Consider the following 25,362-nt stretch of genomic DNA (forward strand, 5'->3'; position numbering starts at 1 on the left):
GAGCAGACACTTCCTATACACCAAAAAGGCACACTAATAAAATACAGCCAGCTTTGGGCTGAAAATGATTGCTGTTTAATAGCATATATAGACGGGACAGAACAGTTTCGAGGAGGAATTGAGGAAGAATGCCTTGGCCAATTAAAAGTTTCATGGAATTCTAGGTAGGTAGATTGTAATTATTGCTGCTGAACCTTTGCCAGTGCTTAGCGATTAATCCCTTCATAATTTAAAGACAGGGAAGAAATTAGTAATGCAGTGCACTATTCAGTGTAGTGTCTAATTAATGAATACTTTACAACACCCCATAAGCAAATGCCTATCCCTAGTTTAGAAAAGAGAAATGGGTTTTAAAGGGTGCCTTTCTCTGGTCACACAGTTACTCAACAAAACCTGATGTCCAGCTCGATGTAGGAATTGTCTAGGACCCTCCTGTGTGGTTGGCAGTATGTGCTCAGGGTGCAAGTTAGACACTTGCAAGTTAGGCACAGAATATTACATTCCTTTCTCTTACAGTAATTTCTACCTGAGCCCTGTCTGTAAACCTGCCATGTCTTCTTACGCTGTGCCAGTCCTGATGTACAGTAGAGCAGTCTTCTTACTCTGTGGCCCTATGCAGTTATAATTACTAATTCCAGCGGCATCGTTGGAGATATTCCTACTTTATGCCATATTGTACCAGAAATCCTATTCCAGCGTGCGCAGACCATGGACACCCGTACCACGCTGCCTAGATTTCCTGTGCTGAGCTGAAAGAGCAGCCTTATGCCAGCAGCTTCCTCAGCAGGAGGAATTGGAAAGATATTCAACCTTTTGTCAACTTTGTTTTACTGTAGCAGCTCAGAATAATTGGGCAGGACCCAGCACACAAGAACCCAAGCATGGCTTTTATTTGGTGAGTTGTCTGGGGTATACAGGGAGAGCGGTTTTTGGTTAGGAAGCAGCACATGAAGCCCAGAATTGGCTACGTGTCCTAGGTTCTTCCACATGTTTCTTGGAGCAGGGTGTTTTATCACTTCCTAAACCCTTCTTTCCTCTTTGCATACTGTAGCTTAAAGTAGTGCAACGAGTGCTTTCATTGATGGAAAATCTTTGAGATCCTCAGAGAGCAGGTAGTATTTCTGTGAAAATTATTATTTCAGTTAGTAAAATGAGTTAAACAGGTATCCACTGGTTAATATATCTGAGCTTCATTCCTCTGCCCCGCTGTGCAATATTTAATAATCCATTTTGATACTGCAATGCCTCTTTCATCTGGCAGAATTGATGCTTGCATCAGCATTTAGTTTAAAAGGTATAATGCACACTGCAGATCGTAATGAATACTTTCACTCTGTACCTTTTCTTACAAGAGCGTTTCACCATGCTTTTGTTCATTACTGTTTGCCATGGGTCCTCAGAAGCACACACATCATGACTCCACTCAGCAATGGCAATGCGTCACTTGGAGAATGGAAAACACATAAAACACAAATATAATTTTGCTCTACAGTACAGCACTTCAGAAGATGAAAATTTTCTTTGAGCCATTGCTTCTTTTAAAGTATAGTGTGCTGCAATGACAAATATACAGCTTTGATGTTTCCTGCTCCACTCGACCATGACATTGTAAATCAGTGTTTTGCTTTTTCGTACTCCGTCATTCTTAAAACCTGTTGTAACTTTGTTGTAGACAAACATACGTTAGCTCTTGAAAACCATGCATCTTACTCTGTTCTCTTCTCTAACAGGGGAATTATTGTATTTGAAAACAAAAGCTACATTCTGGAGCCATTAGAAGGTGCTACAAGCGAACACAAGATCTACCGAGCAGAGAATTTGAAAATAGCCCCAGGATCTTGTGGCCACCAGCTGGACATCTCTGCCACGAGAGCCGATGACAATGACACATCACACCATTCTCAAGCTGGCAGGGTAGGTGGATGATGCACATTTATGTTTCGGGTTTGCTGAGTACATCTCTGGTAGCATTTCCATATTACTGCCTACCATAACTCTTTGTTACAAAGCGTCCCCGCTGAGCAAAACATGAAACCGTATAGTCAACTTCTGTTGACGTCATGTGCTTAACTGCACGCTTAAAATTAAGCATATACTTACATGATTTACTAAAGCTTTATTACTTTTTCTTGATCCTGCATGCAGAACTTTCTTTTTGGCAATGAGATGGCACAGAAAAGTTTATGGTTTCATATTACGGTAATATAGTTTGGTTCAGGTATGATTATAGCCAGAATTTAAGACCCCATAAGAATGCTGAGCAATGTCTGGAAAAGTTCTTGCCCACCCAAGACGGAAGAGAACATGATAGCTGTGATGCTTTGCTAATATTAGGTTTTGAACCCTTACATTCTGGTAGGAAAGTATCTTATGCAGACAAAACAAATTCTCACTGTATCATTTTACAGATGTATTATTGTAGTTGTTCTTATGTAGGAAGAAATGCACTTAATGTGAAATGCATCTAGGTAATGGAAACTGTAGAAAATTAAACGAGCTGAAAATCAGGAAGAGGAAATACTGTAACAAGTCCATCTGCATATTGGATGAGGATTGTAGAAAAGACTGGTTTAGGTGTTCAGAAATTATACAGTGATACAAATCTGCCCTCAGCATTTATTAAATGTCACATATTGGGATTTATATTTGCATGTACTACTAAGCCTTTACATCAGGTTAATTGGTTACAATCAACTTAAGGAAAGCAACCTAAATGGCATCCCTAGATATTATTTATGTAGTGGAATTAAGTTATTTTACATTTTAGGAATATTAAATATTACATCTAATGCATTAGCCTTCGCATATACCATTTTATGGACTAAGCATATTTCTAAAAATGTATGTAGGTTGAAAGCATTGGAAAAGTATTTTTCACAACTTTATTAAGGTTTCCCCAAAATCTTTTGACTTTTGACTGAATTTCACTGAAGTAATCAATGTCACACTAGGAAACTGAAATCAAATGTGTGCATACAACTAGCTGATACAATGAAAGCAATTTTACTATTACCCTCATGGTTCTCACATTTTGTTGATGGCTTCACCTACGTGCCAGAATTCACCTTAAATATCTGAAAAATATTTTTGCTGTGGTTCAGTGGACATAATTATAAAACCTGTCAACAGTCACATCATATGGATAGGTACAATATATATAATGAGTATGTTGGATACGCTTCTAATGTATGAATTTTGAAAGTTGTCAAATGTAATGCGTGGAGTGAGTTTTCACATTTCAATGTTGTCATCAGCTAAGTAGACTGTCAGGACATACTGAATAAAGATGACCTGCAAAGCATGGAGACATAAGGCTGCTCCAAATTACACTGGGTGACAGAAGTAAGCAGAAATCTAGTCTCAGGTTCAGGGCATGATGAAAATTTTTGGTGTCTTGACAGGTTTAGGGGGAGCTTTTTGTTTGTTTTTTTCCCTGACCCTTTAACTCAACTACCTATACTAAATTCTTATTGAGCAGGGCTGAAATGTGAGGTCAATATATCACAAAGTCAGACTAGCCTTTGGGTTAGATTTAAATACGGATAAATGATGGGACAAACAGCAGACTCAGCTTCCCAGATGAAGTCTACTGAGATTTAATGGAGCAAGTCAGGTAAGGTAGCAGATGTGTGCGGACACGTTTTGCCCCGTTGGAGCTGGGTCTCTATAAGTACTGGGTCATTTCATAACTCAGTGGACCCTCAAATTGCAGCAGGGAGTTTGTTTTCCAGTTGAGCTCCATTGAGATAGGATCCTACAGAAAGCAAGCCTGTTGTGTAAGACAGCCCCTACAGTATGGCTTTTTCTCTGTGGCCACACAAAAAAGCCATTTTGGTGGTGCTGGTGGACCACAGATCAGGCAGGTGAGCCGTTTGGGGCAAGTGGATCACGGAGAAAGAGAGAGGCTGCAACATTGCAGTGTGAATTCAAGCCATGCCAGTTCCCAGGCAAGGGAGCATGAGGAAGGGCTACAGCAGCATGGGGCAGCAGTTTTGTGATAGGATCAGGTGTGGTAGAAGCAGGAGAGAAAGACAATGGTCAGTGGAACAAAGCATTGTGCATATCTATCATGGCTGTATTATTGACTCTTCATTTTAATTCTGAAGGATTAACTCGGGCAATGGATTGTGCATTGATGCAGTGGGCTGCAAAAAGCAAGCTGAAAGAAGTCATAATTAGGTCTATTTTATAAATAAATATCGTATCCAAGGAACGCACATAGCCTTTGGGCAAATCACAGGCATGGATTCGTTATGCAAGTCAGTCACCAGAGGCTTACGTGATTATACCCTGCTAGCCAATTTCTCTCAGGCTAACTCTCTCCAGTCCAAACAGTTTTACTCTTGGTAAAAAGTAAATGATTTAAACTGGCTGATGTAACAGAGCTCTTCTTATATCTTTGTACCTGGAATGTCTCATCTTTTACTCTTCATTTGGAAGAAGACTAGAGGCACCTTGGGGGTACATCTCTGATCAGGACCACATAATAAATTTCAGGTTTATGTTAGACTTCTAGCGTCTGAGAGATCAGTTCCATCACAAACAACACCCACATGGTCATTTGCCTTATGTGGCATCTCACTCATGTCTGATATATTTTGCAGGGAAGTAAATCGAGCTCTGCCAGAGCACCGTAGGCTCCGCTGAAGCCTACTGAGACATGGCAGGCCCTCCGTATTGCATCTGCTGCTGTTCCAGGAGCAGCAGGAGGGGACATGCCGACTCCTTGGTGTCCTGGTTCCTAGCCGGCGTATCACCAGGCACTGCTGACTACCTGTGTGGCAGACGAGGCATGGCCACGTGCACCAAGTCTGTGCACACACCATGACCCCATGGTGGTGACAGTTGTCTCCAGTAGAGCACAAGAAGGTGACGGAGAACCCCAATACCAGGAGAAGTTGCAAGAATATCTACCTGAGCTCATTTGCCAGACCCCCTAATAAGTGTAGTCCTGTGAAGTGTTTGTATCATTGATGTTTAGTTCATTAATGATAGCTTTTACTGCTTTCTCAGTTCATAAATACTATCCAAATGGAACTTAACTATTCTCCAGTTACTGTAGTTTGAAGGCTGTGTAACACTATTAAATAGGAGTTTGAAAGTCAGAGTTACTAAAAGTTACATCTGTCACTTTCCTCTAAACACAATGCTTCTTGCAAAACATTTACAATCATTAGTCTGCAGATAACAGAGAGGAACACTTTGGTAACGTGAAGAAAACTTTGTGAAATTTGGCTGGAAGGTGATGTCCAGCACTGACTTAGTGGAGGGGATCACACAGTTTGCCTTGGAACGGTTTGCCTTGGAAAGCTTTAGTCATGTTTTAGGTTATAGAGTATTGGTTTAGTTCAAGACATCATGGTCATTAGTAGGTCATACATCTGCTTAAGCTCCTTAAGTTCTGGCACAAAGATGAGATATACTGCTGAGACCTCTTTTCCCTAACTGTATTATTCCAGAAACAAGGGAGGAATGATAGAATAGATGCTCAGCTGCTGTAAATCACAGGACTTTTACAGGCATTAATAGGTCACTTCAATTTAGGGTAGCAGAGGAGCTGTGCTATGATTAGTACTATTGCAAAATAATTTCCTTTTCTTCGGTGATCTTTTTGCAGCTAAACATTATGATTCTTTTAGACCTGCGTTTAGAACTGCAAGTAGCACGTCCAGCTGTTTTGTATGAATATACAGATACAAAATTAAATGTATGCCTTCTGTTTTCAGAGGATTAATTTACTTCCCCAGACACTGACAGTTCCTTCCATTTTTTTCTGCAGTTTTTGTTCTTGGGTTTTTCTTCCTACGTAATTTATCAGTTGACCACTTGATCTCTTCTCTGCTTCACTCAATATCCCTTTAGCTCTTGTTTTTCTTAGTAGCCAGTTTGTCTATTGTGTGAAATGTTTGCTAAAAGTCATCTCATCATTTCTTTAAACGTGCCTTGGAAATAGCAAAGGTCTTTCTGCTAGAGATGATACTCTCCTGCGAGGAAAGATAACTCAAACATTTCAACTGCAGAAAGCTGAAAGGTTGAGAGAGACTTTGCACCCCTTTCCTGCTTGCTGTGATCAAATCCTGGGGGGTTTTTTGTAAGTACCATGTAGACTATTTCTGTTGTAGTAGATAAAAGGAAAACTTCCACGAGGAGAAGGAATACAATAAAAATTTGTATGTAGTGAAATCTTTGGAAGTCTGAGCTGTTGTGTATCTCCTCTTGCAAGCACTTTGTTGGACTGAGGCAGAGCTGATTCCAAGGGCCACTTATTGCAAAAACAAAATACCATTTTCATCTTTTTTGGCAGTACAAGAGGGAGACTCTGAAGACAACGAAGTATGTGGAGCTTGTTATTGTGGCAGATAATCGTGAGGTAAGAAACTTAAAACTAAAAAGTTATGGGAAGCATGGGTAGGAAACGGATAGGTCAGTTCAGCAACCATGGTACTGCAAGTAACGTGCTTCAGACAGTAATATGATGGTTTTCAAAAGTAAAGTTTCTTCCCTAATTAGGGCTAAGCAATGGAAGGCACCGTTAAGATAGGACAACACTGATAGTCCATTGTAAAATTTCTTGCAACACTTCGTAAGGAATTGGACTCTCAAATAACTGGGATATCTGGCAGTAATTGAAGCAGAGGCAAATACGAATTCACTGCCCAGGATCTCCTTGAGCTAGTTAAATCTTCATTGCCATTGACTCTGCCCTCAGCGGGACCGTCACTGTTTGGAAGACACAGTAGGATCCTGCACTTGCTTTTGAAGCAGTACTTTACCATCACATTGCATGAAGCACGACTTGCCTTCCTGACGGTTTGCAAAGAGAGCTTCAAAGCGAGTTACCAGGACTGGCTGTAGAAATGTTCCAGTGAGTTGAATGGCAGCCAAAGATCTAAATCTTGGTTTGAATTATTTTGCTATTTCCTTTTTTTTTTTTGTCTCCTTGAACCCTGCTAGTTAGGGAATTACAAAATTACAATCACTCTGCTTCAAGAGCCGAAACAGCTAACAGAAGAGCCTTTTCTTTTTCACAAAACATCAGGCCTTGAAAGATCCCTATGTAAGACTTAGGGATTTTAAAATCTTTTCATGAGACCCAGATCCTATCCCATAGCCTGGGCTTATTCTGAGGCAGACCGTGGTCCCATGAAGCCAAGAGGACTCTGCCGACAGCCTGTGGTTGCACTGTGTAACTCCCAAATATCACCGACAACGCTGGCAGAGTGAGGTGGCTGTTGGGGGGAAACTCTGTGATATTTGTGCTGCTAGTATATTGATCCTTTACATTCCAAGTTTCAGAGACAAGGCAAGGATGTGGAAAAAATTAAGCAGAGGCTAATAGAAATTGCAAACTATGTTGATAAGGTAAGAACATGAGCATTATTTCACTTTTTCCAAACTTACTACACTTTCTGAAGGATGTTGCTGTGAAATCTATCTTTCTTCTACTAGTAAATTAAGAAAACCGCCCATGCTGAGATCAGCAGCTTTCACAACCTTTGTCCCCTCTCCTTTCCAAGGAGCTAACCCTGCTGCTTTCCTAATACTCCGGTATTTCAGAGCAATGATTCTCTCCAACCACTAAAACCAAAAAAGTAAACTTAAACATTTTGTATGCCCTTCAACATACTAAGCTGTGAGCTCTGCTCTGCTATATATGGGATGCATATATCTGTGGAAGCACTATTCCTAAGAAGATGTACAATTTAGCCCTAGGATTTTATTAAGCTGGGAAGAGGGTGGGGATAATCACATATGGAACAGCCCATAGAAAAAGGATTATTTTGAGGAGACATTTGGAGAACAAAGTCCTTTGCAGCAGCAAGGGATGGTCCAATTGTAAGACCAACAAAGGGCCTGTGAAGACACGGTCAACGAGATACATAGCCCAAGGAAGATGGCAGAATTAAAAATATGCAGTGCTTAAGGAAGCAGAAGTTGATGGCTGAGTGAGAGCAATAAGAGAGAGACACACACTGGATTTTTTTCTATTTGAAGTAATTCCCTGACAATAAACAATAAATGCTAAGAGTCCTCTACAGTGCTTTTTGAACAAATTAAAGTTTATTTTTGTTGTGCTGTATGGCCAGAAAAAATTAGGAGTCCAGTAGTGAAATTATAACTGAGGGAGTCTTAATTTAGCTGAGAACTTATCAAGTGATACTTCAAGGGCAATAACTCAAGGAGAAGCATTCTTGATTAAAAACAAGCTGCTGAAGACACCTCCACCTCTTCCGTAATTGTCTTGCTGACTTATTACTGGAGGACAGGTGTTTATATGTTATCTGCTGAAAATTAATTTTGCATGTTATAATACATTTATGTTTCATGCTTAATTTATGCTCAGCAAAAGCCAATGTTATCCAAATGACTCTAATGCCTATAAACAAGACAAAGATCTAGTATACACTTTTCTCAGACTGTCAGCATATCTGGACTTGATCAATTCTTGAATCCTTCTTCGCATTAGTCTCACATGAGAATTGTTATCTCTGCTCCATTGCTAATGCTGCTAAGGCTCCCCTCTTGTAGCAACTGTGGCATCTACCAGTGGGATAATAGTGTATGTAGCCCACAGTGCTAAAAATCACTTGTTTTTATCTGCGGTGAGCAAGACTTGATGACTCTGGCTACTATTTTGAACCACAACCATAGTACAACACAGCTGCCTCTACCTCTTGCATTGCATTGGTGCTACTGATGGAGGGCAGCCATGGAGAGAGTCATCTGCCGTAGCAACAAGCTTGTTCAGAAGTGAAGAACACGTGAAGGTAGTTGCAGCATTTCATCTTGAAGGAAGATATCAAACTTGGGTGGGACATAGAGAAGTAGCATATCTCTGGATGTCTTTGAATGCCTTATGGGTGTTTAGTCAGGTCAGAACTCTTTTCTGTAAGTCATGGAAATATTTTGTCTGAGTCAGTCCTGTCAGGTGTTCACTTTTGCCCTGGACAAGAGACCATTTAAGCCTCTGCAAGAAAGGTTCATATGCACATTATGCTTCTGTTGAAATATTCTAGTCCAATGTGGTCTAAAATGGGTTTGAGAGACATGTTTCTATTTTTCTTTTCTCATTAGTTCTATAGGCCACTAAATATTCGAGTAGCCCTGGTCGGAGTGGAAGTATGGAATGACATGGATAAGTGCTCTATTTCTCAAGACCCTTTCACCAGCCTCCATGAGTTTCTGGACTGGAGAAAGCTAAAACTACTACCTCGTAAACCCCATGACAATGCACAGCTGATAAGGTAGACTTGACACTAATATCGGCCGGGATTTCAGTGATTTGAGAATAGCTGTACTGAATTCTTCCCCAGTTGCTAAGCTGTTGGGAGGAACATCTGTGCTCCTGAGGCTTTGTCTTTCCCCTCTGCAAACATCAAACATAAAAGGGTTTTGTGGAGCCCTTCAGCAGATGCTTCAGATTAATTTCCTTCCACAGCTCTGCAATAGCTCTGTTACTTGTAGGCCTTGCCTGAATACAACTCATGTAGAAGTGTAGATGTGCAATAAGCTGGTATATACTTAGGGTATGAATTTACAAGTGGTTTAAGCTGGTCTTAGTCTAAATTGTTACTGAAAAAGGCAGTCCTTCCCTCACCCCAAAAGTAGAGCTAAGGGGGCACTATGTGAAGCCTGTTTGTTAGTAGAAAGACCTCGGTAAACTTAAAATGCAGTCTAAAATGGACGATTTGTTTGCATTTGTGACTTAAAAATTAAATCATACACATCTTTTACCCTGCTGCTGTTTCCTGGAGTAAAGTAATTGAGTAAACATGCTCAAAGTAAAAGCACTCTTAAAAAAAAAACTTGGGTAAGAAAAACACCTCTTTCTTGAACCAGGTATCATTTTGATCAATGAACCATTCTTTATACTAGACAGATAAACATACCTGACGTCTTAGTAATTAAAAGGAGCTCTTTACTCATTACGTAGATATTCTTACATTATTATCTGTGTAAGAATAGAGTGAGCCCTTCCAAACTGTCCCTCATGAGATATTTGATATATAAGACTTGGTTTGGAATGATTACATTCTAGGCTGTGTATTATAACAAGTAGCATCCCGCTGCATTAAAGTGGGAGTAACAGTAATGCAAGTAACAGTAGTTCCCACTGCATTAAAGTAACCCTTCTTTGAGCTAGAGACATTATTTTTATGTTTGTATTTCTATTCCCAACTTCAGTCAGGGAAAAAAGAAAGGAAAGAAGGGTCCTGTTACAGCAGTAAACCCAAAGGACGGTGATCGAATGGATCTTTCTCGTAGCAGGGATGCTGTCATTGTCAGTTCGGCAAGTCGACATGACTAATCTGTGCTTTTCATTGTTTTAAACCTGCGAATGTCTGGAGCTGACACATTTGAAATGGGATCTTTGTTTGAGATTGGCAGAAATACAAGACTGAAAATAATAGGACGGTATCTTGGCACTGAATGGTGATTCTGTGATTCTTCTTCTCCTTTCCCGCCCTCCTGCAGTGGGGTGTACTTCCAAGGGACTACCATTGGCATGGCGCCCATAATGAGCATGTGCACTGCAGAGCAGTCTGGAGGGGTCGTCATGGTAAGTGGTAAAAGCACAGGACTTGAAACTGGCCCAACTGGTGCGACACAATCTCAAGTATTGTAGTACTCTATTCTGTACCGGAACATCAGTCCCATTTGTCTCATTTTTAGTCTCAATATTATCTATATCTACATGCACATTGCTTGTAAATGATAGTTTCCATAGTGAAAAAATCAAAATATTGCATTAAAATATAGCACGACCTCTTTGCAAGAATCCTCTACTCCTAATTATCATTAAATCAGGTGCTGAGGTGCTGTGAAGGATGCGAACCAGAAGATGTATTTGTTATGCACTTGGGTATGCTAGTGTTACAGACAACAACAGTCTATCCTGAATCTTTTATTATATTGATTTTATTCTGTATTTACAGAGTTTCCTGTGTAAGGCCTTACTTTCCATCTTTGTAGCACAGTGGTTTTATTACATTGCCAGACAACAAGAACAAACAATGGCAGCATTTATTCTGCCTGAGCCTCTCTCAAAGATATATTACTGGTAATGCCGTTGTTAGGTGCTAGACATGATGAACATACGAGTAAACATCTTAGCCAATTTCTGGAAGTAGTTATGGAATATTTTCTTTCAGATTTTTTTTTTTTTTTATTTTAACTGTTTTGTGCAAAAGGGGGGGAAAGAAGTCGTGCGTTAACTAAGCTTTGCAATAGAAGTACTTTAAATAAAATTAGATGTGGACTCCCAGAGCTTGCAGGCCACTAGCTGGCTCAGCTGGTGACCTCAGAGCTCAACTTCAGAGCAGAAAGCCAAGGAGCCCTCAAAACCTCTTAGATATTCTCTGAGTTCAGCCTGCACGTGCTGAAAACCTTTGTGTTTCCTACAGCTTTGTCTAGACTTCCAGCACCTTAGGTGGTGTGGTGGTTCTCTCCAGCTCTGCTGGATGCCTCAGCTGCAGCTCAGGTCCCTACATAAATGAGGTGGGAGCTCAGGAACGCAGAACGTTCAGAGTTTGCATGGTCTCAAAGCTCCCAGTTCTTCAAAGCTTCATGGGGCTAACCTGGAGCCTGGGACACTAAGACTTTTGCTTCAAGACAATCCGTGTAGGGGGGTAATCCCAGAGAAACAGCCCCTTGAAGCCCCTGCATTTCCTTCCTTCTTAACTAGCGTGCAAGCTGAGGTTGGTCCACCATGCAGGGCTCCTTTGTGGTCTCTTGGACAAGTAGGCAAGAAGCCAAGCTGGGGTGATGCATGCATTCGTGGAAGGTGACATATAGATGGTTCAGACTGGGAGGATTTACGAGGTGAGCAGGGAAGTTGAGGTATAGGAAAGAGTGGGAAAGAACAATCAAATCACGTAATTTGGAGAAAGTCATGTCAAAACTGTAGAAAAGACAAAGGCTTCAGTCTCTTGGTAGTTTTAGAAGCTGAGTCTCTAATTGGTGTTTGTTACAGCTTTTCACTGGGTACCTGGGGGATAGGTACAAAAGGAAAAGGAGGAAAAGAGGAAGAAAAAGCTGTAGGAGTCTCCCAGTGCACTTCCAAATCTTGGCAAAAGCATTTATGAGGCAGACAGCCCCATTGTATCCGTTTCACCCTCAGGCCAGCAGTCGCTGCTTTGGCTTTATCTGCAGTCAGCGATGCCCTTAATGATGACTTTTTTGTCCTTTTAATTTTTAGCATAAACTTTAAAATATGCTACAGTGTGTTTTACTGCAAAGCCAGTCCTCTTCGCTCTGGAAACTGTCATTTTAAACAGCAACAACAAAAAAAAATTTCATTCCAGTAACAAGAAAACAAGAATCAGCGTTTCTTTAAAGTGCTCTCAGGGCTCTGACAGAGGACAGACTGATTTATATGTCCAGGAGAAACCCAGAGCCTGTGTATGAATCGTGGGCCAGGCTGCAGCTTCACTTGTGCAGGGGAGTGCGATGTTTCCCAGAGACTCCCACCTCAGTGAATTGAAACTTTTGAGGTGCAAATTAACTCGAGGCTTGCACAGCATAACTAGAAATGTTTTCCAGTTCTTTAAGCAAATCCTCAAAAAGGAGCCAAATCCAAACCAAGCAAACACTCACCCCCAAAACCCTAACAGGCAGCTGTCCAACCTTCCCCCCCAGTTAACAACGGCTAATTCAAGCATATAAAAACCCAGTTCTTATATATACCAGTACTTACAAAGAAAGCTCTAAATTTGGAAGATATGCAAATGAAAGAATGAATAACTGTTAACCTGCAAGGCTGTAGTGCTCAAATGTCTGAACGCCGGGCAACTGAACATTTGGCCATCCTTATAATTCAGCCAACCTCTTACCCCTCCCACCCCGAACACTTAATACCACAAAGCTCCCACACTCTCAAAACTGATCTGAAAGAAGGGACAAGGGAGAGATTGCATGAGAAATACCATTTGAATGCAAAAACTGGAGTCATCCTTGGGTGATCTGATTTTCCTGGCTGTTTTTTGCAGTTGCGCAGCTCTACTATATGATCCCAGTTCCTCTGTCATGCCTCCCCGAGAGCCTGCCCCTCTCTGCTTTTATATAGGGCTGGATTCTCTCACTGGTAGGTGGCACCCTGTCTCCCACTAATTGTAAGAGAAACTCAAAGTGGGAAGAGCAGGCATCGGCGTAGGAGAAGCTTTTGGTGTATCAAGAGGATTATAATTTTATTTCACTGGGATGGTTCTGGTGTGTTGTAGAAAGACCAAACGAAAGTTGACGGTAAGCAAGTCTTTGACACGTGATTCAGTCTTCATTCTTCAATCAGAAGATTGCCCACTAAATTCATGGATTTAAAAGTAAAATCTTGCTGCGTTGCTGTAATGTAATGTAGTATTCTCTCTCCTATCAAATTTCTATTGACCTCAGTGGGAAGTTAGGCTAAATGACAAGTGTGGAACTGAAGCACTTACTTACATTTCAGTGAATTGCTTAAATGAAATAAAAGTGTGTTTTAGGAAACTTATTCCTACAGCTGAGTGAAACTGCATGGAAAATACCAGGATTGGGGCATTTGCCTGTTCTAGCTGTAGGGGACAGTATTTTATTATTACGATTTGCTCTGAATCTCAGTGGAATGAAGCAGAGTTCAGCTGAAAGCAGCTGCATGTTTTGTGCAACAGCTTATAATATCTTAACAGTAGATGGTTGCTTATTCAGTGGTTGTGAAACTGTTTGGGTAATGACTTTTACTGCTCAAGTTAACTTTAAAAGACCCTGATGGAATAAATCGAAGTCACATTGCTGTTAATTTCTTTAGTCCTTGAGATACTTAAACGGTCTCAGTATCAAATGGGACATGTCACTGTTTGCTTTGATAATCTTCATTTACTCTGTCTTCAAATAACCTCTTTTGCTGAGACATCACATTCCTTGTTTTAAAAACCCTCTCTAGAAACTGATAAAATTGCATTCCAAGTGGATCTGAGCAAGTAATGAGAACCGCATGGGCTGTAATAATTGTTTGCCTATTCAAGACCCAAATGACATTTCAGATTGTTTGTTGCTCTAGTTTTGGAGCGGACTGTGTGAATTCTTGTTTTTATTTTTAATTGCCAGCTTTAGAGGTGTTCAAATAAATATCATCTCTGTTCAGTAAGAGAGACTGGCAAAATGAAGAAAAACTGAGCTCAGTTTGTAGTCTGTCCAGGTAGCTCAAAGCTTAGAGGAGTTTCTGTCTTGACCACGTAGCCCTAACTTCAAGGCATCACTCCAGTGTGCTGCTGGTAAATTATATGGAATTATTTCATTGTTTTCTTAATCTTTAGTCCTGGATTGTTTTGCAGTTGAGTGAGAGGTTGTGCTCTTTTTATGACATCAGGTTCAATTACATTGAATTCTCTAAATATTTCATAAATTACTATGAGTACAAAGATAAATCAGTCTGTATGTGACTAGTATCTAGATAAGACATCTCCATATGTAAGCATTGTGCAGGAGTGTACATTTTCTTGATTATTACAGATTATTTTGCTGCATAGGTTTACTCTGTTGTTTCTTTTATGAGGACAGGCTGTACAGCTTCTTTCAGCAAACAGGTATCTTAGAATATAACTGCACACAAACTGGCTGTTATGTCAGTCACACGATTTTTATATTAAAATTTTAAAATTCAGGAAAAACTAAAAAGAGATCCTTTGTTAAAAGATAAAATTCTTTTGAGTTTATTCCAAATGCAGAAGGAGTAGTTTCTTGTTTTCAGAATGACGATATTCTCTTTTTTATTTTGTTTTCTGTTTGAGAAATGATTTACTAAAAATATTAGCACAGATAGATGCAAGAAGAAACTCTTAAATCTACCCCAAGTCATGTATTAAGGGATTCATTAATATATAGCTAATGTTTTAGACAGTTTTACCTTTCACTTCCTTTTAGTCTGAAGATTGGCTTAGATGATAGTGAAAGAGTTATTTAAATGGAATATATTCATATATACTTTTAAAGCAGGCAGCTGTACATAGTAATTCCATTTACTGACTGCTAAATAGTGGATCATGCATTTATATTACATGTTTATGCCTTTAGGGAAAGCTTTCATATGAGTACAGTGGAATTTTTTTCCCTCAAGGAACATGATCGATGTGGAAAGGTCTCTTACTTGTGGTTAAGCCAAAACATTGATCTGATCAGCAGCCTGTAATCAGACCATGGAGTGAATTTCTCAGAAATAATTGTCCCAAAAATCAGCATTTCAGCCAGGATTAATGTTAATATTTCAATTTTGACACTTGCCACATTTAGAATATTCATAGGTGTTAACAAGAGGCCATCGAAGATTTCCACTTGCGTTGTCCTTTCATTTTAAAAAGGAGGTTTTCAAAGGTACTTGGTTTTTCTTATGAGGCTTGTGAAATCATAGACTTTCTGATATTAAAGAAACAGTCTGAAGAATATTAAATAGTCGGAGTGAAGTCTCTTGCTGCATTTGTAATTTACCTCCTGACGTGAAGGATCTTCTCACTTTTCCCTCATCACACTCATCCTCACCCATGAATGATTACCCTTTCCAACACTCCACATCTGGGTGACTGTTTTCTGCCACTGCCATGTCTTGGGAGTTTGGGGGATTTACTGAGCAGGGGAATTTTAAGCCCTAAATAAAGAGATGCCCTGATGTTCACCGCTGCCCAATGGTCTCAAATGTCTAATGTGCTGGGGAAGCTGGGTGGCCAGGACAGATAGGCTGTCCTGAAGTTCCCACTCTGCACTTGATATATGTGGATGAATTTAAAATTGTGTCCATATAACAGCAGTGTAACTGCAGCTGGTAAGTTTGTAAAACATTTCAAAGGACAGGCAATAGGACCTTCGGGGGGGAGTGTGTATTTTGAATTGGTTTTATATGTTGACTTCACTAGTTCGTTTTTTTTTTTTTTAAGGATCACTCAGAAAACCCTCTAGGTGCAGCAGTCACCCTGGCTCATGAACTGGGCCACAATTTTGGAATGAATCACGATACATTGGAGAGGGGCTGTAACTGCAAAGCGTCTACCGATAAAGGGGGTTGCATCATGAACCCCTCTACTGGGTAAGTGCGAGGCTAAGTGCTGGCAAGTTACAGTTATAGTGCAAAATTTTCAGTTTTGTTTTGTGTCTCAGGAACATTTAAGAGGAAAAAAGAAAATCTTTTCAACACCTGTCAAATCTTCTCGCAGTTATCCACCTCAAGCTGAAACAATTAAACTTGTTATCAGAGCGCGACATGTACCATTGTACCTTTCTATTTCCCTTTTACCAGTGTGAGAGACAAAAATGCCGTAAGCAACTGGTTAATTTAAAAAAAAAAGCAACGACAAACTGCATTGCAAGTGTTGAATCAGAATTTCACCTTCTCTCATCTTGCCAACCGAGTATCAGTCGTAATAGGAAATGAGCAGCATCCCAAGGCCAGGACTAAGATGAATGTGTAGGAAATAAAGTAATGCAGGAAATATATTATTAGACTCTCTGTAAAGACTTTTGTCTTGTGCAGAGGAGGTTTTTAGTTTTGCACAAACTTTTGCATTTCACCCCTTGTTACAAGTGTGTAGCAGTATTAGCACGTGAGAAAATTAAATCCGTAAAGTCAGTGGGGTTAGGGCTGTTCAGTGGCCAGAGGGAGATCTTCCAAGAAAAGATATGAGACACTGTGGGAAATAAAGCCAGTGAACTCGTGGTCATCTCTCTGAGTCAGTGCTGACCGGTTCCTCTGCTGATGATAAAGGCACTATGTCAGCGGAGAAGCATAGTGGTTTTGCAGACAGAAGTACAGCCACCATGAGCAGGGTAACTAGTTACAGCTTGCTTCTCTGTATTTTAAAGCACTGTTAGAAACCGAACGATACAATGAAGGAGTTCTCCATGTCCATATTCAGACAAGAACTGATAGGATTAAATTGAAGTGAGAAAGTAGATTTACCAAAGCTTTCTGATGGTAAGTGATGTGCTGGACTGGATTGCCTGCAGAAATGTTACTGCCTGTGACTGGAAGCTGGTAAGAACCAGTCGGACAAGTATCTGTCCGCAGTGTCTTGTAGGTATTGGATTTGCCTTGGGGCAAGAGGATGGTCTAGATGATCTTCTGATGTCTCTTCCAGCTCCAGCATTCTCTGTGTGTGCTTAAACTTCATCTGTTGCTTAAAAACCTCTTCTGGGAATTGTGATCAGCTCAGCCTCTGCCTTCTCTGAGACTGCATGTTTCTGGGAAAGAAGGAGAGCAATCAGGGAGAGGCCAGGGAGTGTTGGGCAGGATTGCTCCCTGCTGGTCAGCCTAACAGCAGCCTTGGCGTTTCTTCAAAGGCATGCTGTCACCCTCCTTCAAGGCAGAAAAAGGGATTCTGGCCAGAGGCCAAGCACAGCAAGTTAAGAGACAAACAAAAGAGAGTTGTGTGTGTGGAGGGGAATGAGAGTGATTTCTACAGTTTGGAAAAGAAAAATAGCTTGGCTCTTCTAAAACAATAGGTAGTAAATATCCGTATGGAACTGCATTCTGCAGCACGTCAGGGCTCGTACGCACGCTGTGAAAACAAACTGGAATTGGAAACAGGGCTCTGAGGTGAGGCGATGCGATAGCAGTGGGCAGACAGGTCTGAGCTCTGGGCTCTGAGCTCCTGAAAGGTGCATGCAAGCTTGCGTCATCTCAGCTGAATTACTGCTTGGGCATCCAGTCACTCCACTTTTGGAAATCAATGCAGGAGCTGCTCTCAGGACAGAAATTTCTAGACACTTTCTGAACTCATCCTGTGAAGGTATCTCTAACATGAGACTAGATGGCTCTTCCCTGGTTCTGCCTTCTGCACCAGAGTCCTTTGGGTGTATCTGAAGCCGTCCTCTGCGCTGGATGTGCCAGTCCAGACCCTTGGCTCTGGGTTGGCTCAAGGCACGGACAGACCAAGCTTGTACCTGCTTCGTGTCTTCCTCAGATGGGAGTCCAGCAGCTCAGCTCACTTTGTGTCGGGGTTTCTGTAGCACCTTACAGGTTAAACGCGTGGTTCCTTCAGCAACGCCGTGCCCAACTCTAGCACCCCACAGGGTTGACAGTTTGGGGAGGGAGCCATCAGGTACCCTTCAGCTTTGTAACGCTCTCTTCGGATTTTTACCAAACTTTATACACAACTTGTGCCTGAGGAAGAGTTGTGGCATTCACAGAACTGAGCAGGCTGTTTTGTTTGCAGTGATTATTGATTTATAAATGGAAATTTTAACATCAGGTTTATAGCCTTAGGCTTTACCTTCATACTGTGCTGTCAATCTGTAATAAGTATTCTGGGAGAATACTTTACGCCTTAAGCCAAACTGCATTTTACCAATTTAAAATTAACACTGTGAATATTTACCCAACCTCTGACCAACGGTAGTATTCCTCGGAGCACCCTTATTCAAGGAACATTGAAGAGTTTTTGGCTCTGGAAGTATGTGTCTGTTAAGGGAAGGCCAAATTAATATTCCCTACCTGAAAAACATTCTTATAATAGGAAAACCAGCAAAACAAAGAGTATCCCAGGGAAACCAAATAATACATTTAGAGAGACAGCCTGCTCGCTCAGTATACTCATTGGCACTCACTCTGTGCTCTTCTAATTTCTGTTGGTTTAAGGCAGACTTAACAAGTGCAAGAAAAAAAAACCTTTGGGCTGAAGCTAGTGTAAAAGGTACAAGCCCCTGAGAAGTCCTCAACAGATATCTAAAAAGAATAGAAAATATCTGGGTTATAACAGAAAAGCCTCTGTAAACTTAACTTTGGAGTCATTTGTGTGGTTGTGCAGCAAAAGGGAATGTTTGAAGGTTTTTTACTTAAAAGTGATTTCATTAATTATTGCCATCTTCTTTCAGTTCTTATGTTTCAGTCTTTGAAGAGGTCTTGGAAATTACTTCTTGGTGGAAAAAATCTCCAGGGATCAGTGTGGAATTTAAACTCTGTTGGATCTATCCTTTAATGAGCTTCCTATAGCTTTTACTCTTAAAAGATACCAGCAAGATGTGTACCACTTGTGTGTGAACTACAAATGCCTTAAAGACCCGCTACTTTAGCACAATGTATTTTGTATAACATGGAATTAAGCATATAAAACCCAAAATTTGTGGCACTCCAGGCCTTTTAGAGATTCAAATATCTGCTATGGAAATGACATAAATCCACTGTAGAAGGGGGGGGGTTTTGCTATAAAAACTGTATCAACAAGGAAATATTTAATACTAACACATTGTTCCCTTTTTTATGCATATGTTTGAATGATATTCCTTCAGTTCCTTTAGTTGTTTTGACCATAGACTGTTCCAAGTGATAAAGAAGGATATAAGGAGTCTTAAAGAGATTTGCAAATCTTTTTACTGAGATCACAGTATCTGAAAACTAAGGGACTAGGCTGACTCAGAGAGGCCATTTCAGTATTCCACTTGTTTTCCAAGTATCTCCCTAAAGTTTCCACTCTTAGGAGTGAAAATATTCTTCCTGACAGCTAGATAAATACAGAAGAGTTCTGGTGAAACCCAAGGCATTAGTCTAGATTTATACCACTGCAACTAGAAGCAGAATTTAGCACAAACTGTAGAGCAATATTATGCCAATTAGCAGTGCTTCTTTATGTAATAATTTTGGAAATGCATTTTTTATGTTCTCCTTCGTCAAAATTGAGCACCGATATCTCCATGGGGGTTGAAACCGGGTGAGATCTCCCAAAGGAGTTGAAAGCTTAAGAGTTAATATATGCTTGAAATTTCTTGCCAGCCTTAAACATTTTTAGTTAGTCTTCTTCCCTCCTGTAAACCCAAGGGTATATACTTCCCCTCACCCACAGGTCTGTGTCCTTGCCAATAGCGTGCTCTTCTAGTTTATATATAGGGGACTTACACAACTAACTCGTCATCAGGGAAGTTGAGCATACTGTAAACGTGTTCTTCCTTCCCTCTAACAGAAAGTACTCCTCGATGCCTTTCCATCCCCCCTGCCCCTAGTTTCCGTGTTAATGAGAGACCAGGAATCCATTCAGGACAGCCAATTTTACCAAGCTCATTCAGATGCTGATCCTACTGTGGTCTCCATCCCTTTGCGGAGTCCCATGACTTGCTATAAAGAAAGCTGCTTTCCTTGTCATCTCGCAGAAGTGTGTTGCTCTTACCAGGATCAGTTCTTGTTGCTGAATCATCCCAGCCACGGCTAATTGAAATGCCAGGCAGGCTTCTAGGATAGAGCCTTTTGTTTCATCTCTTTGCTGTTCCGTAGGCAGAAGCAGGTTTTCACCATGCTGACAGAAAAAAGGATGACAGGAAAAGGGCTGCTTTGTAGTCTCTCCTCCAGTCCCATTTGCACCTGGCTATGGGAATGATAAAGATTTTCTCCCGGTCTGCCCTCCTGCGCACACCCCATTTCTTTTGCTATCCGTGTATCGTGAGATGAAACACCTCATATTGACCCAGAAGGGTCAATGCTTTAACCATAGGCTGAAAGCTGTCTTTACAGCTATAAATCATGGGGGCCTTGTACACAGCCGGTCAGCAGACCCCACTTACCCCATTGCACTGAAACTACAAACAGAAAATGCAAACCAGCTTGGAGTTTGTCCCTGCAAACAAGTACAGTAGTAGGAAGGCAGGATGGGTTTGTGCAGAGGAACCGTGACTGTGTCTGCAAGGACATGCCTTCAAGTGCCCTTGAACTCTAGCGTCAAACGCCGTCACTTTGTGTCCCGTCTTCCAAATCCTGCTGCACATCAAGCACAGCCTGGCAGCGGGTCATTTAAGTCTACTTCGACTCTTGTTTCTACTTTGGCTGTAAATTGCTTCTCTTCAAAGACCGTGATGAAGAAAAGATAAGATAAATGCAAAATAATTGAAAATAACAAATCTTTAGGAAAAGAAAAATACTGTATGGGCTATTGTTTCAAGACATGAAACAAGCGGTATGTATTTAGAAAGCGCAAAACCTGATGTGTGAGGGAGGTCTTGGCCATTGCTCTTTGCTCAACAGACTTTTGAATGAAAGAATATCTCTTCAGAAACTTTTATTTTAATCTAGGGCCCTAGCAGACTTGTTTTTTCTCTGTTCCGAGAGTTACCTTGTTCCAGGGCATATGCTGGTTTGCATCCCAGTGCTGGCACGAAGCATTAGGGACAGAAAGCCATTTGGTGCCATGCAGGAAGGTCTGGGCCAGTAACATAAACAAGGAAGCAGCTTCTCTATGATAATTTTGCCACACAACAGCTCCTCTTCATCATGTTCCTTTTAGAATGATGTTCCTTTGGAAAAGTCAGAGAATGAATTGAATCCCTCTATGCCTGCCTTTTTATTTTGCTGGCCTTATCTTGGATCTTGTGTTACCATTTCCATTTTCACAGCTAGAATTTAAAGTCAGTATATCTTTCTGATTCGGTCAGGCTTTAAATTCAATTTACCCAGATAAATATGACTGCATATGTTACAGGGAAGTGGAGCTTGGACTGTGACTTCGTGCTGGTGGAAATGGCTGTGTTTTGCCTGTGCTGCAGGACAGCTTGGGGCTCTGCTCCAGCCAGGGGACCGGGTTTTGTGTAGTGATCATGTACGAAGAAAAAGGAGAAATGGAGTTGAGATCAATTCTTTAACCTCTCAGCTATTGATCATAATTTTAGAGGATTTTTATGGAACTGTGCCTCTCGGTAGAAAATAACGGCTAATTTTGAGTAATTGCCTTTCAGTACACAATTTCACTTTAATTATTGAGGTTTTGGAGGCAGGGTTTGGGGGAGGAGAACAATTAGGAACACAGAAAGAGCACGTAGTAGAAATCGTACAACGTATGTAGAAAAATATGGATTCATTTACTGCTGAAATTTGGAGAAGACTTTTTTTTTTTAACCAATCCAAAAAACACCCACTATTATCAGTATGTTTTTAAGTAAAATTGAAACCTTTATGTTAGAACTAAAACAGATAGCCAATGGGAAGCTGCAAATTAGTGAATGAGAGTGAGAGCGAAATACGATTTGTTAAGAATCGGCCGAGTGGCAGTCCCAAATTAAACTAATTGACTCAATCTAAAGTACTACTGAGGAGAAATGGGGAAAAATTAAAGATGGGAAGGACCATCAAGATCAGCTTGTTCTCTCTATTAAAGTAAAATTAAATGGTAGGCATGGGGCATGTGAATAGAATCTGTGAATAGGGTCCCTTTCCAAAAGCCATCCGATGTTTCTGGTTATCGCATTACACCCACACCATGAAATATGGGTTTGGGCAGAGAAATTAGCCTGTGGATCTAAACCCCAACCTGATTTCCTCCTGTGGTGCAGTTTACTTCCACCTCTGGTGAACTGGAATAGCGTTTTGCGGGGCTATGTGATAATCCAGACGATGGAAATAATCCAAGTTAAAAACAAGGCTTGTGGGGGCAGAAGAATGTATACTAAGGAGGATTATTTAGTGCTCTGTCTGGCAGTTCAGGCACACGCTTATCCTGAGGCAGCTGGGGTAACTGTGAACAGCAGGATTGGGTCAGGGTGAGGAGATGCTCGGCAGCTTCTTCGTCTGCCTTCACCGCCAAGGGCAGCGTCTGGGGGAACAGCACCCTACCGTTGAAGTCTGATGTCTTCACACAACTGATGTCCTTTGATGGTGCTGAAGGTCTGTTCCTCCCTCGTGTATCACCCGTTACCATTAATGAGATTTAGGTCTGCACATCAAAAGAAGGCTAGTAACAGTAATGCTGATTTTATAATGCATAAGTATATATTTGCATGATAGATGGGTGGCTGATGTCTCCTGGAGAACCGTTTTGCTCAGTAGGGTTGGCTCTCAAAGGCTTTTGTGGGGAGTCTTCTTATTTTGTCATCTGCTTTTCTTTGATTTTTGTTTTTAAACTACAGAAAAAAAAATTAACTACATTATAAACATGTAGTTAAATAAATAAAACATAGCTAAAATCTATTAAGGACAAGTTAGGAAAGTACTAATCATATGTGTCTTTTATTGTATTAACTATTAGTTTCAATCACATTTCTTCTTTTTGAAAAATGATCTCAAGGAAGCAGGATATAATCAAGGATATAAGGTCACCTTGATTTTGGTTATTCAAACTCTGAACTGGAGTCTACAGAACCAGGCTATGAAAACATACACCCTCCAGAGATTTCCAGCACACTAGCTTCAGGAGACAGTCAGGTATGCCATGAAAACAGCAGCTTGGCTTTGGTACCAAATCAACTTGGAGTGACAACACTTCACAAGGTAAAAAAAAAAAAAAAAAAGTAAATAAAAAAAAAGCTAAAATAAAGGCAGAAGGTCATGCTAGAAATGGGACAGAAATCAGAAATACAGTGTGGGAGAGGACACTTTAATTTACTGACTGGTTCTCTTGTCTTCTTTCTAGATATCTCGCAGCATCTTGTAGCTGCAGAGCTGTTAAACGTTAGATAATCAAACCATTATTAGTTCGCGCAGTATTTCCTGACCCCTCTCGGTTTGTTTTCAGCTGTCTCACTTTGCATTTTTCGGTCTGGCAGCTTAGAGACATTAATCTGTGGAGTCAGCAGAACTATCTGGAATTACCTCTGTTACAATTTGAAGAAAATGAAATTATCTTTAAGATGTAAACAGTTTCTAATTAAACTCTGAAGCTGTTTATGTTTCCAAACCAGTCTGAGCTGAGCTCTGCACAAAGACAGACTTCTTTGTTGTCTTTTTCTTTTTTTAATAAAGTTGATATACTGATGTAATAAATTGCTTGTGACAGAGCTAGGTCTGTTGTGCCAGCAGTGCAACTGCTTTTTTAAAAAAACTTAAGCAACATATCCCTATGCCCTAGTAATTTAGCACATTGCATTCTGGGCCTTCCTTTAGTAGGAAACGGCCACGAGATTACAGAATAGATTTATGTCAGTCTTTCACTTAACTCCAAGTAGCCCCATGTCTGCAGTGCATTTGGCTTTCCTTTTTGTTAATAATTTCCGTACATTACAGATATTTTTAATTGTTGAAGTAAATAAGAACTGCGTTGAAGAATGAGTAGCGGTGGTTGACATACCTTGCGCCCACAGGAGTGGGTCGCTGTTAACAATTAGCACACAGAGCTACGGGGCAGGTCTTTAAGAAAAAGATTTTGCTTTTTATTTTAGTTTACTCTTTCACATTTCAGTAGATATGCTGTTAGAAGTGAAAATATTTGGCTTTTCTGGTGTATTCTGGAGGAGAAGTTGTACAGATTTACAGCATGCATTTTTCTGTAAGTGAAGCTGACAAGGAGAGAGGTTACTTCTCAAATGAAAACACATTTTACTTCTGGTGTGATTATTTATAGTAGATACTTAAGGACAAGTCGTGGTTTCTACTATGTGATGTATCCAGAATGGGTACAGTTTTACTGGCTTGGATGCTGGCATGTGAGAGCTCAGCTGCATTTTGTCTTGTCGGTGTAATATCCATAGAAAATATAGCTCTGTAAGGGACATTTTTCTCTTGCAGTACTCCTGTTGCCATGACCCATGAGAACAAATCATATAAGGACATTTTGCTTTATCTTAGCTTTCTGTTTCATCAAAAAAACTTTCCAACCTGCAGGGATAAATCTGTAGTGCAGCGCATGGAGAATTAAGCACACAATGTCCAGTTTTAATTGGTGTTAATGAATTCCAAATTCCCGGAGTATAAATGGAAACATACCTTAAAGGGCATATTCTTAAGGTCACATGAATGCTCCTTTTTGAACATGTGTTGTATGCCCTGAAGCACTTTAAGGAATTTATGTTGACTTGGAAGGCTGAATCACTGTAATTAAATGATGCCTACAGCTGCATTTGCCACAGTTGTCATGGGAATCACAAAGTCTTTTGTGCCTGGGATAGATGTGCAAAATGTTTAAAATTCAGAGAAGGAAGATGTCCATTTTACCCCAACAATTGCTTCCTGCAAAGTCATTCTTTTCCTTTTCTAATGTCAAAGCCAATTACAAAGTCCCGGACGCATTTACTGTGGGATTCTTGTGGCAGAAATGCAGGTAGGCTCCATTTCAGCTTTTTAAAACTGAATGGCACAGCCGCAGTGGTGAGATGAAGATAAGCAACCACCTATTTTAGTGTAAAGTCACTGAAAATAAAGAGGTGAAATAACTTTGGTGTCCTAGGGAGCCTTTCTGGCTGCTTCTAACATAGCATGGAAATTGCGTTCATCTTCATCATTGATGTTCTCCTGGCAGCCGACCAGTACTAGATGTGAAATCCAGGCTCCCCCGAAGTTGGTAGGAAAGCTGCCGTGGACTTCAATAAGGCCAGGATTTCATCAGGATACCTATGGATTCCTTTAGATTTCTCAGAAGCCTTTCATTCCTGTGAGTGAAATTTTTAATTTGCTTGCTTAAGGATCCCTAAGTCTCGGATCATGGCTGGATCCATTCT

At 40.6% G+C, this 25,362-nt stretch overlaps 1 protein-coding gene across 3 annotated transcripts in view; it reads left to right on the forward strand.

The window, feature by feature from the left end:
• The window catches only part of ADAM12 (ADAM metallopeptidase domain 12), a 188,676-nt gene that overhangs the window by 120,455 nt on the left and 42,859 nt on the right, over window positions 1-25,362 (forward strand). For 2 of the 3 annotated variants that reach the window (XM_075504350.1, XM_075504352.1), the window contains 6 exons: window positions 1,731-1,914; window positions 6,305-6,370; window positions 7,291-7,362; window positions 9,076-9,245; window positions 10,477-10,561; window positions 15,900-16,048. In XM_075504350.1, the coding sequence (XP_075360465.1) occupies window positions 1,731-1,914; window positions 6,305-6,370; window positions 7,291-7,362; window positions 9,076-9,245; window positions 10,477-10,561; window positions 15,900-16,048 (726 nt within the window). The remainder of the gene's footprint in view (window positions 1-1,730; window positions 1,915-6,304; window positions 6,371-7,290; window positions 7,363-9,075; window positions 9,246-10,476; window positions 10,562-15,899; window positions 16,049-25,362) is intronic. The other variant, XM_075504351.1, reaches the window with a different exon arrangement.

The sequence above is a fragment of the Mycteria americana genome, chromosome 6, assembly GCF_035582795.1.
Source record: "Mycteria americana isolate JAX WOST 10 ecotype Jacksonville Zoo and Gardens chromosome 6, USCA_MyAme_1.0, whole genome shotgun sequence".
In the NCBI taxonomy this organism is placed as follows: Eukaryota; Metazoa; Chordata; class Aves; order Ciconiiformes; family Ciconiidae; genus Mycteria; species Mycteria americana.